Source organism: Periplaneta americana, chromosome 6 (genome assembly GCF_040183065.1).
Source record: "Periplaneta americana isolate PAMFEO1 chromosome 6, P.americana_PAMFEO1_priV1, whole genome shotgun sequence".
Taxonomy (NCBI): Eukaryota; Metazoa; Arthropoda; class Insecta; order Blattodea; family Blattidae; genus Periplaneta; species Periplaneta americana.
In genome coordinates, this window is record NC_091122.1 from 105,874,183 (window position 1) to 105,889,284 (window position 15,102).

At 35.4% G+C, this 15,102-nt stretch overlaps 1 protein-coding gene across 6 annotated transcripts in view; it reads left to right on the top strand.

Annotated features, from left to right (window-relative positions):
- The window catches only part of Fancl (E3 ubiquitin-protein ligase Fancl), a 92,137-nt gene that overhangs the window by 61,525 nt on the left and 15,510 nt on the right, over positions 1-15,102 (top strand). For 4 of the 6 annotated variants that reach the window (XM_069828714.1, XM_069828715.1, XM_069828717.1 and 1 more), the window contains one exon: positions 11,939-15,097. In XM_069828714.1, the coding sequence (XP_069684815.1) occupies positions 11,939-11,959 (21 nt within the window). In that variant the 3' untranslated portion in view covers positions 11,960-15,097. Of the gene's footprint in view, positions 1-11,938; positions 15,098-15,102 lie in introns of those variants that run through there. The other 2 variants (XR_011332644.1, XR_011332645.1) reach the window with 1 other exon arrangement.

The window sequence follows — 15,102 nt, forward strand, 5'->3', positions numbered from 1 at the left end:
CTTGTAGCACGTATGGGGAAATCTAGAAATGCATATAGAGTGTTAATTGGGAGGCCGGAGGGAAAAAGACCTTTAGGTAGGCCGAGACGTAGATGAGAGTATAATATTAAAATGGATTTGAGGGAGGTGGGATATGATGATAGAGACTGGATTAATCTTGCACAGGATAGGGACTGATGGTGGGCTTATGTGAGGGCAGCAATAAACCTCCGGGTTCCTTAAAAGCCGTAAGTAAGAACTTCCATCCATACCACGTCCATCTTCATGAAGATCTTGAGGAAAATGACTTCCAGAATTGCCTTGATTTCTGCAACTGATTCATGAATAAGAACTGTGCTTTCCAGTGCAACGTTCTGTGGACTGACGAAGCCACTTTCAAAAGTAATGAGGAGGTGAACATTCATAAAGCCCACTACTGCTACCGCTCTGACTACGTCAATTGGATAACTTGCATATGTGAAGCCTCATCACATCTTGTGCCAGAAGGCGAAAAGAATTAAGCACCTAAACATGGATTTTCAGTTTATGATTGATTAATAAGTAGTATTTTATCAGTGTAGAGAGGCAGGCATTCTACGAGTTAGTGGTCAAGTAGAAGTCACAACATAAAATGGATAAAGTTCTACAACAAGGAAAAGTGATAGAGAATGGGAGAAGTGAAGTTGAGGGTGAAGGATTACAGAATCAGAACAGAAGAGTGAACTCAAAGAAACAAATGGATGTAACATCAGAAAGCTGGAAGTTAAAAATGGAAGACATCAGTGCAAAGATTGAATATCTGCTACGGGATAATGATCAATTTGATAAAGAAAAAATTAAGTATTATGAAGATAAGCAAAGAAAAAGAAATTTAATATTTTTTGGAGTAGAACAAGAGGATGATGAATACGAAATGTGTATATACATATATATATATATATATATATATATATATATATATATATATATATTTATATATGAGACTATATGCAACTTGTGCAATACGATTTTTTGTATCGATGTGAGAGTAAGTCACATTGAACAGACTTACAAACTGGAGAAAGGAAGAGACAGACCTATTTTAGTAAGATTCGTAATCTTAAGTAACATATGAAAATCAAAGAAAACGAAAATAAGGGTTAAAAAAGACGTAAACTATGAAACAAGAAGCAGACGCAAATCACTGTTACCGTTCATGGCAAATTACTGCTACCATTCATGAAGTTGGCAAGGACTAAATGTCATTTTGCTAAGGTCTATGAACATAAATTTAATTGAAAGTCAACGGGAGAAACTATGACATGGAGTTTTCTCAGGAGAACGTAAATCAACAGGAATTTGGATTAAATAACGTGTCAGGGCAACATTAGAGGCAGGCAGAGAAATGCACAGCTGGAATCGAAGGCAGGAGAGGAGAATGAAGACAGGTGGACAGAGCAACCAACTTCAAAAGACAATATCGGAGTTAATATAGAATATACAGGGTGATTCACAAAGATTGTGCAGTACTCTAGGATGTGATTTTTGGCATCATTCTGATGAAAAAAGTTCATATAAACATACGTCATATTTTTTTTTTAAATTGAGTGAGTTACGCCCTCCTGAATGCTAAACATAAACGTAGATATTATGAAGGTTTAAGCATTTAAATTATTTACAACAATGGTAGTGGGTGTATTATAAATTCATTAAAGAACATTCACGCTATTACTTACCTGAAAAACCTGTATTAAAGCCGGTTTTCAAAGACCCCCACCTTCTGCAACAATTCACGTAGCTGCCTGATTGTGAACTGTGCACACCGCATTCCCTAACTTCTGTTGTTCGCCATGAATCTCCTCGGATCCTAGGTGGATACAATGCACCAATTCTTCTCGCATGTTCACTCTCACACTGTACACAATATCTTTAAACCATCCCCACAAATAATAGTCTAATCAGAATATCTAGCTGGCCAAGGAAAAGGACCGCCATGACCTATCCAATGTCCTGGAATCTCTCGTTTAAATAATTCACCACTTCCCGTGAAAAGTGAGGAGGCGCACCATCATGCTGGAAATACTTTAGTCCTTGTGTATGCAATGGTATTTCCTCCAATAATGCAAAAATTGCAAGTACTTGCCCCATAAGATGACCCTCGAAAATGTATGAACCAATTAAATTATTGTTAATCAAACCACACTACACATTGCAACTGAAGCAGTGCTGGAAATTAATACCACAATATCGTGACGATTCACAATTACTGTGATCAAACATGTGAATTATGCATATTGAAAACTCCATCACAGGTAAACTGAGCTTCGTCACTAAACAAAATGAACAGTTGCTACTCTAGATCACCATTTATCCATGCACAAAGTTGCATTCGTCTAGCATAGTCCTCTGGCTGAAGATGCTGAACTCGCTGTAAATGATAGGAGTATATTCCCTCATCATTCAGTGTTCTCCACACCTTACTTTGAGAAACACCTAGTCATCTGGATATGCTCCTGGTACTTGTGCGTGGGCTTCATTGTAGCATATGAAGAATATTTTCGCATTCTGTTTCATTCTCGGCAACTGCACACTCATGCCTTTGCAACACAGAATCAGTATCCCTCAGTGACTGAAACGTGCGAATGAAAACACCACGTGACGGCGTTATACGATCCGGAAATCTTTTTCTATATTCGTCCACAGAATTATTAGCATTCCTGTCACAAAAGCTATCAACATAAATTATATCTGTGTACTCGATATTGGAAAAATGAAATGCTATTTTTGTTAACACAATGCACTGATGACAGACAGTGACCCACTACAGATGATTTTGCTGTGTGCCTGCCTTTATGTAAGCGATGTGTGAGTTATCTCTAACCCTGACCCCTGATGTCACGAGACTTTGTGTCGCCTATATCAGCTGTACTGTAACACTCACAGCACAGGTGACATCCAGAGAGACACAAGTTCACAAGATTGCATATTATTGTAGAAAGAAACGTGATTTTATCCAAAACTATTCAAAATCGGATATATGTATATGTGACCTTTTTTCGTCAGAATGATGTCAGAAATCACATCCTAGAATACTGGACAATTTTCGTGAATCACCCTGTATAGAGATTGAATGTCTTTGGAAGATCCAGACTAAAGGGAATAAAAAGTTTGCAAAACACAGTGTGGAAAGTCAAGTAAAGTTGGAAAAGCAGTGATTTAGTTTAATTTCGAGTAAAGGGGCGAAATAGCTGTTAGAATTCAAGCATGACGGAAGTCATGGAACAAAAAATGATAAATCAGAAGTTGGAGCAAGAAGGTGACACACGCAGAAAGAAGACATCGAACCAGGAAGAGAGAAGCATAGCATCAAGAAGAATTTTACTAAATTAGCAGACAAAGAGAAACACACTTAGAAGAAGAATGGCATAAAGGATATAGCTGCAAAGGAGTATGCGAATGTTAGGACAAGGGAAGATTTAATATGTGAAAAGATGAGCGAGTTAAAGTAAAGAGAAGGAGAGGAAGCCAGAATTGGGAAAAAATAGACGAATTATTTAAGGTGAATATGGTGAGTGAAAGGAAAAGAGTTTTTTCGAGTGCAAGTCTTGAGTGTAAGTTGTGAAAAGGGGCGTGACGAAGAGAAGAAAGAAGAAGGCGAGTGTATAACAAAGAAGAATACTAGACATCATCCAAGACCAGCGGCCATGAGAGATATTGATAGAATGCTAAGTATGTTGGGAAATAAAAAAGTAGAGGAATCTTGTAAAATGTTTAGGAAGACGATAGGACAGTGAAAATAAGCGAAAAATATGGGGAGTAGAAGAGCTAGGATAGAGGAACACAATATAAGATAGGTAAATGAGCAAGGAAGTGCAAACAAAGACGTGTGAATTAGTGGTAAGTGAACTATGGAAGAATCTGATCTAGTAACGATCCTAACTTACAATTGTGACGAAACACTAAGTGATAAGTTTTATTAGTAATAAAAGAGTGTTCGATAGAAGAGAACTGATTAAAATGATCAAGTATGGAATAGTAAAGTGTCAATTGTGAATGAGTTAAATTGAAGTATTATGTTTGTTAGTGGATGTAACGGGTTATATCAGCTGCTTGTCTATGCGATTGATGTGAATGTTGGGAGAAAATTCACAAACTATTAGGGAAAACGCGGGAATTTTACTTGAAGCAAGTAAAGAGATAGGTTTGGAAGTAAATCCCGAAAAGACAAAGTATATGATTATGTCTCGTGACGAGAACATGGTATGAAATGGAAATATAAAAATTGAAAATTTATCCTTTGAAAAAGTGGAAAAGTTCCAATATCTTGGAACAACAGTAACAAATATAAATGACACTCAGGAGGAAATTAAACGCAGAATAAATATGGGAAATGCCTGTTATTATTCGGTTGAGAAGCTTTTGTCATCCAGTCTGCTCTCTCAGAGAATCATGTAGAATGTAGATTATTTAAAAAAAAATTAGAGATTCTGACCTTAACAAATCAGTACATATACTCTATAATAAATTTGCTCTTATGTAAAGAACATTTTCCAACTAATTCAGCCATACATAGTATAAATACCCGCAGAAAGAATGATTTTCATACACCATCATCAAATTTATCATGCTATCAATGGGGAGTACGTTACATGGTGATAAAAATGTTCAATAGTCTTCCCAACGACATTAAGAATCATAGCCAAAACCCTGCATTATTTAAGGTAAAACTAAAAAATTACTTAATGACTGACACTTTCTATTCTGTAAATGAATTCTTGACATTTCACAGTACTGTGTAAATATTTTAATACTATTAAATGATAAACATATTACATTGTATAAAATATTATTGTTATTAAGGTATTATATTCTGTGCATATTTCATATTTGCATTTTATATGTATTGCATTTATATGGTAAACATAAGAATTGAGGACCATTTTTGCAAAACTTGCTAACTGCAAAATTTGCAAAATTGAGATTTTTGTGGATTCGTTAACATAAGGCAGGCCTCTACATGATGTTCAAAGCGTCTTAGTAAAATTGGGTTATTTCCCTTCATTGTAGTGTGTCAAAGTGTGATCGTTTTTTCAAAACTTGCTTTCTCCTATAAGTGAGAGATGCAGCAAAAACTTGCTTACTATAGTATTTTGTCTCTCCTGTAAAATTTAGTTTTTTCAGTTAGCAAGTTTTGCAAAAACGGTCCTCAGTTGGACATGTTCTTTATTCTGTGCTATAAAGCAAATGTAAGAATATTATGGAACGAATAAATCTATCTGTCTGTCTAAAAAAAAAAAAAACCTGAAAGTTAGAATTCATAAAATAGTTATATTACCGATTGTTCTGTATGGTTGTGAAACTTAGGCTCTCACTTTGAGAGTGTTAAGGGTGTTCGAAAATAAGGTGCTTAGGAAAATATTTGAGACTAAGAAGGATGAAGTTACAGGAGAATGGTGAAAGTTTACACAACGCAGAACTGTACTCATTGTGTTATTCACATGACATAATTAGGAATATTAAATCCAGACGTTTGGATGGGCAGGGCATATAGCATGTATGGATGAATCCAGAAATATAGAGTGTTAGTTAGGAGGCCAGAGGGAAAAAGATCTTTGGAGAGGTCAAGACATAGATGGGAGGATAATATAAAAATGGATTTGAGGGAGGTTGGATATGATGGCAGAGAGTGAATTAATCTTGCACAGGTTAGGGACTGATGGCGGGCTTATGTGAAGGCGGCAATGAACCTTCGGATTCTTTAAAAGCCATTTGTAAGAAAGTGGACGTAATTAGTTTATAGTAATTACCGATGAGAGAATTGGAGTACGAAGAAAGGTCTTGTGATAAATATAAATAAGGAAGATTAGAACAATAAAAGTTGAAAGTGTGTTTGTAGGCAGGGAAGTGGCACTGTAAATAGAATAGTGGAACCGTTTGAAAAGGGGCAGATGAAGATAATAAAACAGAAGGAGTAAAAGAAGTGAATTCAGATAAAAGGAGTTTTTTGAGTTATTGAGAGGAAAAGGGCATAGAGAGAAGATAAAACCTGGTTGTTACCAATGAATTGGGTTAGAGATAATGTGAAATAAGTAATCATAAGTAAGAGGGTGATAAATGGAAGCAGAAAGGCAGAAGAAGTGAAAAAGAATAAGGATAAATCAGGTGCAGTGAAATTCAGTGACATAAGTGAAAATTAAAATGAAGCAGATGGAGGAAGTGACAAATATGATGAGGTCCACATTACATAAGGTAATTCTTGACAAGAAATATTTCATAGTGAAATTTGAAAAGGTTAGAAAGAGGTTGACAGTATTATGGATAGCATTAAGATAGAGAGAGTAGTAGGCACAGTTTCATAATAATGAATAAGCAAAACAATGTAGGATAAGTTTAAATTAGAATAATAGACTTAAAAGTGTGTTGTGTTAATTTAAGCCTATAGATTGTGACATATTCTCTACAAAAGCTTTATGGCTTTGCGATAGAGCCCTTTCTTCTCGCTACAAAGACTGGGCTTCAAATCTTTCTATGTAAAATGCACACGTGTAAATGCATGGCACATGATGATTCCCGAGCTATTTCGAGGTGAGACTTAGTCTCTGAACAGTGACCAATTTCCATGTCAAAGGGTGTACATAGGAATGTAGTACTGGCACCCTATATGATAATGTGAGGTCCACTATTACATGGGAGAAATTGATAACATGAAATATATCAGTAGAGTATTTTATGCTTATTTTGATGTTGGTATCCCCAAGTTGTAGGGATGAATAGTTGCATATACAGGATGTCCCACAATTAAATCAGAAAAAATTATAGGGATTCTGGAGGGGACTCAGACAAAAATTTTGAGAGTAGGAACTTATGATCTGCACAGCCTAATTACTGAGCTGTGATGCATTTTTGACATAAGATATTTTTACTGAAAAGTCATTATTGAAGAAATGTGCATGTATGATTTCGCTTTATAAGCTTCATTCCTCATCACGTAATCGGGAAAAAATAGTTGTAATATTCAAGGAACAGTATTTTGAAAATTACAGACTTTTTTATTTTGGTAAAATTGGTCTTTCTGTGGGAGTATGCACATCACTAGACGAAAGATGAAATGAAGGCATTGTGTCCTTGATTGTCTATTGCGATGAGTTCTACAACATTCCAGGAGTTTTCAAGAGGATGCAAGATTAATTTCTTGGAAGATGCCAATGGTAGTCACATTGAACAATTTTTATTGTGGCCTATTGCGGTTGTTATTTTTTTTTTTTTTTTTTTTTTTTTTTTTCCCGATGAAAAACTGAAGTGTAGAGCACTGGCCTAAATCCGAATAAACTCATTTTTAAAGTGAACATTTTGATGCTATAAGTTTCATTGTTCCATCTGAAAAATTCAAATTCTACTGTGTATCTCGATTTGTAAAATGTGATACTTGTAAAATTGAAATTCTTACAGGATCCAGTTGAGGAGAAGAGAGATAATTATTTCAATGAAAGACGGGAAGCAAGTCGTACACTTAGGAATAAAAAGAGAGGTTACTTGAAGGAAAAACTGAATGAGGTAGAAACAAATAGTAAGAGTAAAAACATTCGAGATTTATATAAGGGTATAAAAGAATTTAAGAACGGATATCAGTCAAGGGTAAACGTGATCAAGGATGAGAATGGTGACTTGCTTGCAGACTCTCCATCAATCCTAAACAGATGGAAAAATTATTTTGTGCAACTACTAAATTTACGTAGGCCAAATAGAAATGATCGGGACGAAATTGAAATACAAACTGCTGAGCCATTTATACCCGAACCCACGCTTTCAGAAGTCGAAATTGCGATAGAAAATCTGAAAAAGTACAAGTCTCCAGGTATCGATCAAATTCCAGCAGAATTAATACAAGAGGGTGGAAGTGCATTATATAGCGAAGTTTATAAACTTGTACTTGCTATTTGGGAAAAGGAAATTGTACCAGAACAATGGAAGGAGTCCATAATTGTACCTATTTTTAAAAAGGGGGACAAAACCAACTGTGGTAACTTTCGAGGAATATCACTTTTGTTGACGTCATACAAAATTTTGTTCAATATTCTTTTGAGAAGATTAACTCCGTACGTAGATGAAATTATTGGGGATCATCAGTGCGGTTTTCGGCGTAATAGATCGACTATTGATCAGATTTTTTGTATTCGACAGATAATGGAGAAAAAATGGGAGTATAAGGGTACAGTACATCAGTTATTCATAGATTTCAAAAAGGCATATGACTCGGTTAAGAGGGAAGTATTATATGATATTCTTATTGAATTTGGTATTCCCAAGAAACTAGTTCGAATAATTAAAATGTGTCTCAGTGACACATACAGCAGAGTCCGTATAGGTCAGTTTCTATCTGATGCTTTTCCAATTCACTGTGGGCTAAAGCAGGGAGATGCACTATCACCTTTACTTTTTAACTTCGCGCTAGAATATGCCATTAGGAAAGTTCAGGATAACAGGCAGGCTTTGGAATTGAACGGGTTACATCAGCTTCTTGTCTATGCGGATGACGTGAATATGTTAGGAGAAAATACACAAACGATTAGGGAAAACACGGAAATTTTACTTGAAGCAAGTAAAGCGATCGGTTTGGAAGTAAATCCCGAAAAGACAAAGTATATGATTATGTCTCATGACCAGAATATTGTACGAAATGGAAATATAAAAATTGGAGATTTATCCTTCGAAGAGGGGAAAAATTCAAATATCTTGGAGCAACAGTAACAAATATAAATGACACTCGGGAGGAAATTAAACGCAGAATAAATATGGGAAATGCGTGTTACTATTCGGTTGAGAAGCTTTTATCATCCAGTCTGCTGTCCAAAAATCTGAAAGTTAGAATTTATAAAACAGTTATATTACCGGTTGTTCTGTATGGTTGTGAAACTTGGACTCTCACTCTGAGAGAGGAACATAGGTTAAGGGTGTTTGAGAATAAGGTGCTTAGGAAAATATTTGGGGCTAAGCGGGATGAAGTTACAGGAGAATGGAGAAAGTTACACAACACAAAACTGCACACATTGTATTCTTCACCTGACATAATTAGGAACATAAAATCCAGACGTTTGAGATGGGCAGGACATGTAGCATGTATGGGCGAATCCAGAAATGCATATAGAGTGTTAGTTGGGAGACCGGAGGGAAAAAGACCTTTAGGGAGGCCGAGACGTAGATGGGAGGATAATATTAAAATGGATTTGAGGGAGGTGGGGTATGATGATAGAGACTGGATTAATCTTGCACAGGATAGGGACCGCTGGCGGGCTTATGTGAGGGCGGCAATGAACCTTCGGGTTCCTTAAAAGCCATTTGTAAGTAAGTAAGATGCTCACTTGTACAAAGCATAGTGAAGAGGTCATGAAGATGTCCTTTCACAAATTAATGGCTGCAATATTAGAGCCTGCAATAATGAAAATGTCATGTCATCTTAATGTATTCTTGGCATTTTCTGCAGAAATGAATAAAAGTTTACATAAGCCATTCTTTTATTTGTAGACTTGTTCTATGTTACGGCATACTTCTATTGCACCCTAAATACTGTTGTTGCAAAAGATTACATTGCACCCTAAAGAGGGGAAAGAAAATAAAACAAGCAAAATGAATTAATCTATACTATTAATAAATCTGTAACCAAAACTTTTCTGGTAGTTTTCGATTTTTCAAGAATAATTGGTGTTAACATGTATAATTAACTATCCTGAGACCAGAAATCGAGGTTTTGAAATTTTTGTTTGTATATATATCTGTCTGTCTGTCACGCGATAATGGCTGAACTGATTTATATGAAAATTGGAATATAAATTACGTATGTTCTAACTTAGCTTTTAGGCTATATGACATTCAAAATACTTTATTTAAAAGGTGGGTTATAAGGGGGCCTGAATTTAAATAAGTGGAAATATCTCGCTTATTATTGATTTTTATGAAAAATATTACATAACAAAATTTTCTTTCCAGTAAGTTTTATTTTATGTAAAACTTAGGAGATACACGAGTTTTAAAATGGCAATGCATTTTACCAGAGTTGCCTCAGACTAATAGGCTATAATGAAATGAAAACAAATGACTTCGTCTATAAGGGGCCTTGCACAACAACAAACAGAAGCTATTCATTTAACACTATTTTATACGCATATAATAATTTGTATGATGGGAATATATAAATGTTTATCAATATTAACATACAGAGAATATTCGTGTGTTTGTATGAAGTAATCTCAGAAGGTACTTAACTGATTTGTATAATTATTATTTCGCCATTGTTAAGTATGGACATAATGTTTATGCTATTACGATAACTCCTGAGTGAATCGAGGACAGATAAGATTAAAATAGATTCTTACACACAGAAAACTTTAAATATAAACAATATTATATAACTTGATTAAATTTTATACACTTCAGTTTCTTTTCTTCCACAGAACATAATAGTATTTTTAAGAGTTTTGTCGTAAAGATGAGTATTTTCCTGGGACCAAAAATACAGCACATAATGGAGTAAAAATGAGTATTTTACCGTTGAGCTCACTGGAGCTGAGTTATTTTACAAAGTGTCACGAAATAGGTTCCTATGCTCATAATTTACCCATATTCGTTTCCTGTGTTTTTTAAAATAACATTTATATACCACATTAGTTTTTATCTTGGAAAATTAATGAACAACGAGAGAATATTGATTTAGTATGCAGTAAAAGTATGTTAGCTTAGCATTTCATTATTTTATAATACAAATATTAACCATACTCACTTGAATTGTGTTAAAATAGATAAAATGAATAAACTATGTAATAAATGCAATGCAAAAAATGGGGTAATGAGCCAAACGGATTATGTTGTGCTGTTGTAAAAGTTTTTCCTCCTGAGATTCAAGAGTCCCCACAACCAATAAAAAAACTTACTCATCAGAGTACATCCATTATCAACATACTTTTTAAGTAATATAAGACAGTACAACACCTTATTTCAAGTGGCATCGTTTGGTGCAAAAGAAATACATAAAGTCAATTCTACGCCATCATTTAAAATTCAAGCATAGGCTTATAATTTAATTGAAAATCTTCTTCCAGCTGAGAGTAAAAGCCTTCAGTTTTTATAAGTATTATATTTCATTTCAGACACTGACCAATTGTCTGTTAGGTCTAATGTAGTATCATTCTTAAAAGTAGAATTGACTGAACTGAAAATATTGCATGATAATAACAGTAAGTTAAATTCATAAACTGTCCAAGTTTATGCACCAGTGGTTTAAAAAAAGTTGCATGTTCATGTGCATGTGCACTAACATTTATCGTGGACTGGCACCATTCAGTAGAACATTCCATCATTGGACCATTCTTCTTCATCGAGGTGACAGTCATAAGGAATGTGTATCTGGACATGTTGCAGAAGTTTTGTTGTTGATCATCTCCTCCCAGAATCGGTTTGTCAGCAACATAGGGCTCCACCCTATTACTATGGAGCAGTGCGTGGCTTCTTGAATACAAACTTTCCCATTAGGTTGATCGGAAGAGGAGAACCCTTGCCTGACCACCTAGGTCAACCGACTTGACGCCCATTGACCTTCCTCTGGGACTTTGTGACAAGTGTTGTGTACCAGCGTGATACAATTGACACTTTGGAAAAACTGAGACAACGCCTTATAAATGCAGCTGCACTAATCACTTCACAGATGTTATGGAACACTTGGCAGAAGGTTGAGTACCTTTTAGATGTCTTCAGAGTAGCTCGAAGTGCACACATCGAGTTGAACTGACCATTCCCTGAAACTCGGAGAGTTTTTACATCAAGTTGTACAGAAGTTTATGTTATAAAACCATTATTTATACTTTAAAAGCACTTATTTCTCGATCCCTCTAAGTGGGACTCAGTGTATTATATTTCCTCCCCTCCTTAAAATTCTATGTTTTAGTCTTACAAATAACTACTAATTGTAATTTTGTTTTGTTTCTTTCAGGCAATTTCCTGTCCAAGCTGAATTTTGATAATGGTGATTGCGTGACTGTCTTATTCTTCACTGCCCAATTTTTTATGTGAGTTCAGAAAGGTTAATTATGCATCAGTTATAGAAATGTCTAATTTAAATTTGTATTATATTAAGTATTACTGTTGATGGAAGCAGGCAATTGGTTATTCTTAAATGAGCAGGTGAATTGCAAAACTGTCCTTTTCCACAATTAAAAAAAAAAACTAATTTTCATATGAACGACACTCGAGAGGAAATTAAACGCTTAATAAATATGAGAAATGCCTGTTATTATTCGATTGAGAAGCTTTTATCATCCATTCTGCTCTCAAAAAAGCTGAAAGTTGGAATTTATAACACAGTTATACTGTATTACCGGTTGTTCTGTATGGTTGTGAAACTTGGAGTCTTACTTTGAGAGAGGAACAGAGTTTAAGGGTGTTCGAGAATAAGGTGCTTAGGAAAATATTTGAGGCTGGGAGGGATGGAGTTACAGGAGAATTGAGAAAGTTACACAACACAGAACTGCACGCATTGTATTCTTTACCTAACATAATTAGGAACATTAAATCCAGACGTTTGAGATGGGCAGGGCATGAGTACATATGGGCAAATCCAGAAATGCATATAGTTGGGAGGCCAGAGGGAAAAAGATCTTTGGAAAGGCCGAGACGTAGATGGGAGGGTAATATAAAATTGATTTGAGGGAGTTGGAATATGATGATACGGACTTCATTAATCTTGCTCAGGATAGGGACCAATGGTGGGCTTATGTGAGGGCTGCAATGAACCTCCAGATTTCTTAAAAGCCAGTTGTAATTAAGTAAGTTGTCATATGATTATGTTAGTGTTGGTAATATGCATCTAGAAACGGTGATATTTTGTTTCAAAAGCAGCTCTTTCCTATAATATTTTTTGCTGTGAAATGTGAGTGCTACTGCAAAACTCTCCCTTTCCAGCTCCCTGTACACAGCAGAACTTTCCATTTTTCATGTAGGTAATTTTGTAACCAAACTCTCCTTTTCCTGTACTTGTTATGTATTCAGTATCGTTGTGCAAAACTGTCCTGTTCCTTCCCAACTAACAGTGACTGAATTGTTACTATTACCGAAGGTACAAAGTGAATGATTCTTCGAAATAACTGCTGAGAATGCGAAAACGAAGATAAGTGTAGAACTCTAGGGATGCAGGATATTCAGCACTTCTATCATGCTTTTTATGTGAATTCGAACAGAGTGGATCAAGACTGTTGTATTTTGAAATATACTCCTCACAGCGTTCCATTGTATGCAAATGTCTGTACTTTGATTGCAGCATAAATGCTGAAAAAAACTCTAGTGATTTTATAACAAATCCCTTAATATTCAACATGAAATAAAATACAATTTGTTCAGACATATTTTTAATTGCAATTTCAATGTAAGCTTCAAGACTCCCAGAACTGATGCATGTTCTACATACCTTCAACTTCAAAATCAGATAAAAATTGCAGTCTCAGGAACTCAAGATGGAAGCAAATTCGTTGAAAGAAGGTGAAAATGTCAATGAAATAGACAATATCTTTGTATAAAGTTGTTAAATAGGTTCTAGTCTTATTTACATGTTTTGTGTTTAACATTATTAAAATCAAAATAAATATAATTTGAAACTGATTTTTCTGTTTCAAAACTATCCTAAACCAACGAGTTTATTGTCAAAACTGTTCTTTTTCAACCATTTGCTACAAAATTGTCCTTTTCCAAAACATAATTTCAAATAACTCTAACTTTTTGGACATTATTTATGAAACATCTGAACAACACATTAATTTGTAATTTTACACCAAAAGCAGTTCTGAAGATGACCGAAAATAGGTCGAAACATGTTAACAAGGTACGATAATATTCAACACAACAAAGTTCATATCATACATATTCCGAAAAAGAAGGTCCCTGAAATATGCAGTAAAGCATTACAAAGTGTGATGTTGAGATTTTGATAAGAGCAACCATCACTGTAAAGTACAATTTTGTCAATATTCTCAGGTAGAGGAAGCTGCGACAACACAAAGTGTGAAATTATGGTTGAAAACTAATGTGAACTCAAACCACCTTCAGTTTCATTCCAGACGAAGCAAGACCCATCATTGATATTTAGATTAAAAATTATGAAGTTGTGAATAGACAGTTTCATTTTTTAATATTGACTTGACACAGTAGACTTTGGGCATATCAGTAACGACTGTAAGTCCATTGTAATTGTAAGAAATGTTGGATTATCTTTATTAGACTGTTTCTCTATCCTTGCCTCTTCTTTTCCTTGTATATGGATTCTGTAAAGATCAGCACTCAAATTTTCTGTTTCAAATGACACATAGGTATCACATTCATCCTTCTTTGGCTTGAAGAGACTTACGAGGAGATTATTATCATTAGACATTTGGGAGAACTTACATTGGGAAAGGGGTTCAACATTTTTCTGAGGACACCAGTTTTCTTTATAAATTAAGTAAGAGTGCCGTTTAGAGGTCAAATTCTGTTCAAGATACATTTTAGAACAGGATGCCCTGCAGTAATGGCATTCGACTTTTGGTAGGCTAGAAAAAAACAACTCTAACATTTCCACCCCTTACGTTTCTTCTCTGATCCTTCCTATCTTCCCCTGCTACATTCCGGACTTCGACTCCCTACAGTTAACCTGGCTTGTTCATCCCAAACCTCCTCCTAAACCTCCCTCTAGTGTCGGTAAGTCGCATAGTACGCTGTGTTGATCCGTTGAACACTAGAGGTCACCATTTTTTCCCCTCTTGGAGTCGGTAAGTCGCATAGTGCGATGTGTTGATCCTCCGAATCCAAGGGGTGTGTTCTTGAATGTCGGTAAGTCACACAGTGCGCTGTGTTAGATCCTTCGACCTAGAGAACCAACCGTCAACCCATTTCCATTGCTCTCGTTATCCTGCCCCCCCCCCATCGCCTGACAAAACAAGCCGAGTTGTCCTTAGGCACTCCCATTACTCCACCTGTCTCCTATCCTCCTCTGATACCCAGCTCATGTCCCTCCTATTAGCTTTCCTTTTAAAACTTTACGACTATCTTATCAAATAAACCATGAAGTTACTTCTCTCTTCAGTCTTTTTTCTTTTCATGACCCTCTCTCCTTCTGCTCCACGAAAACCC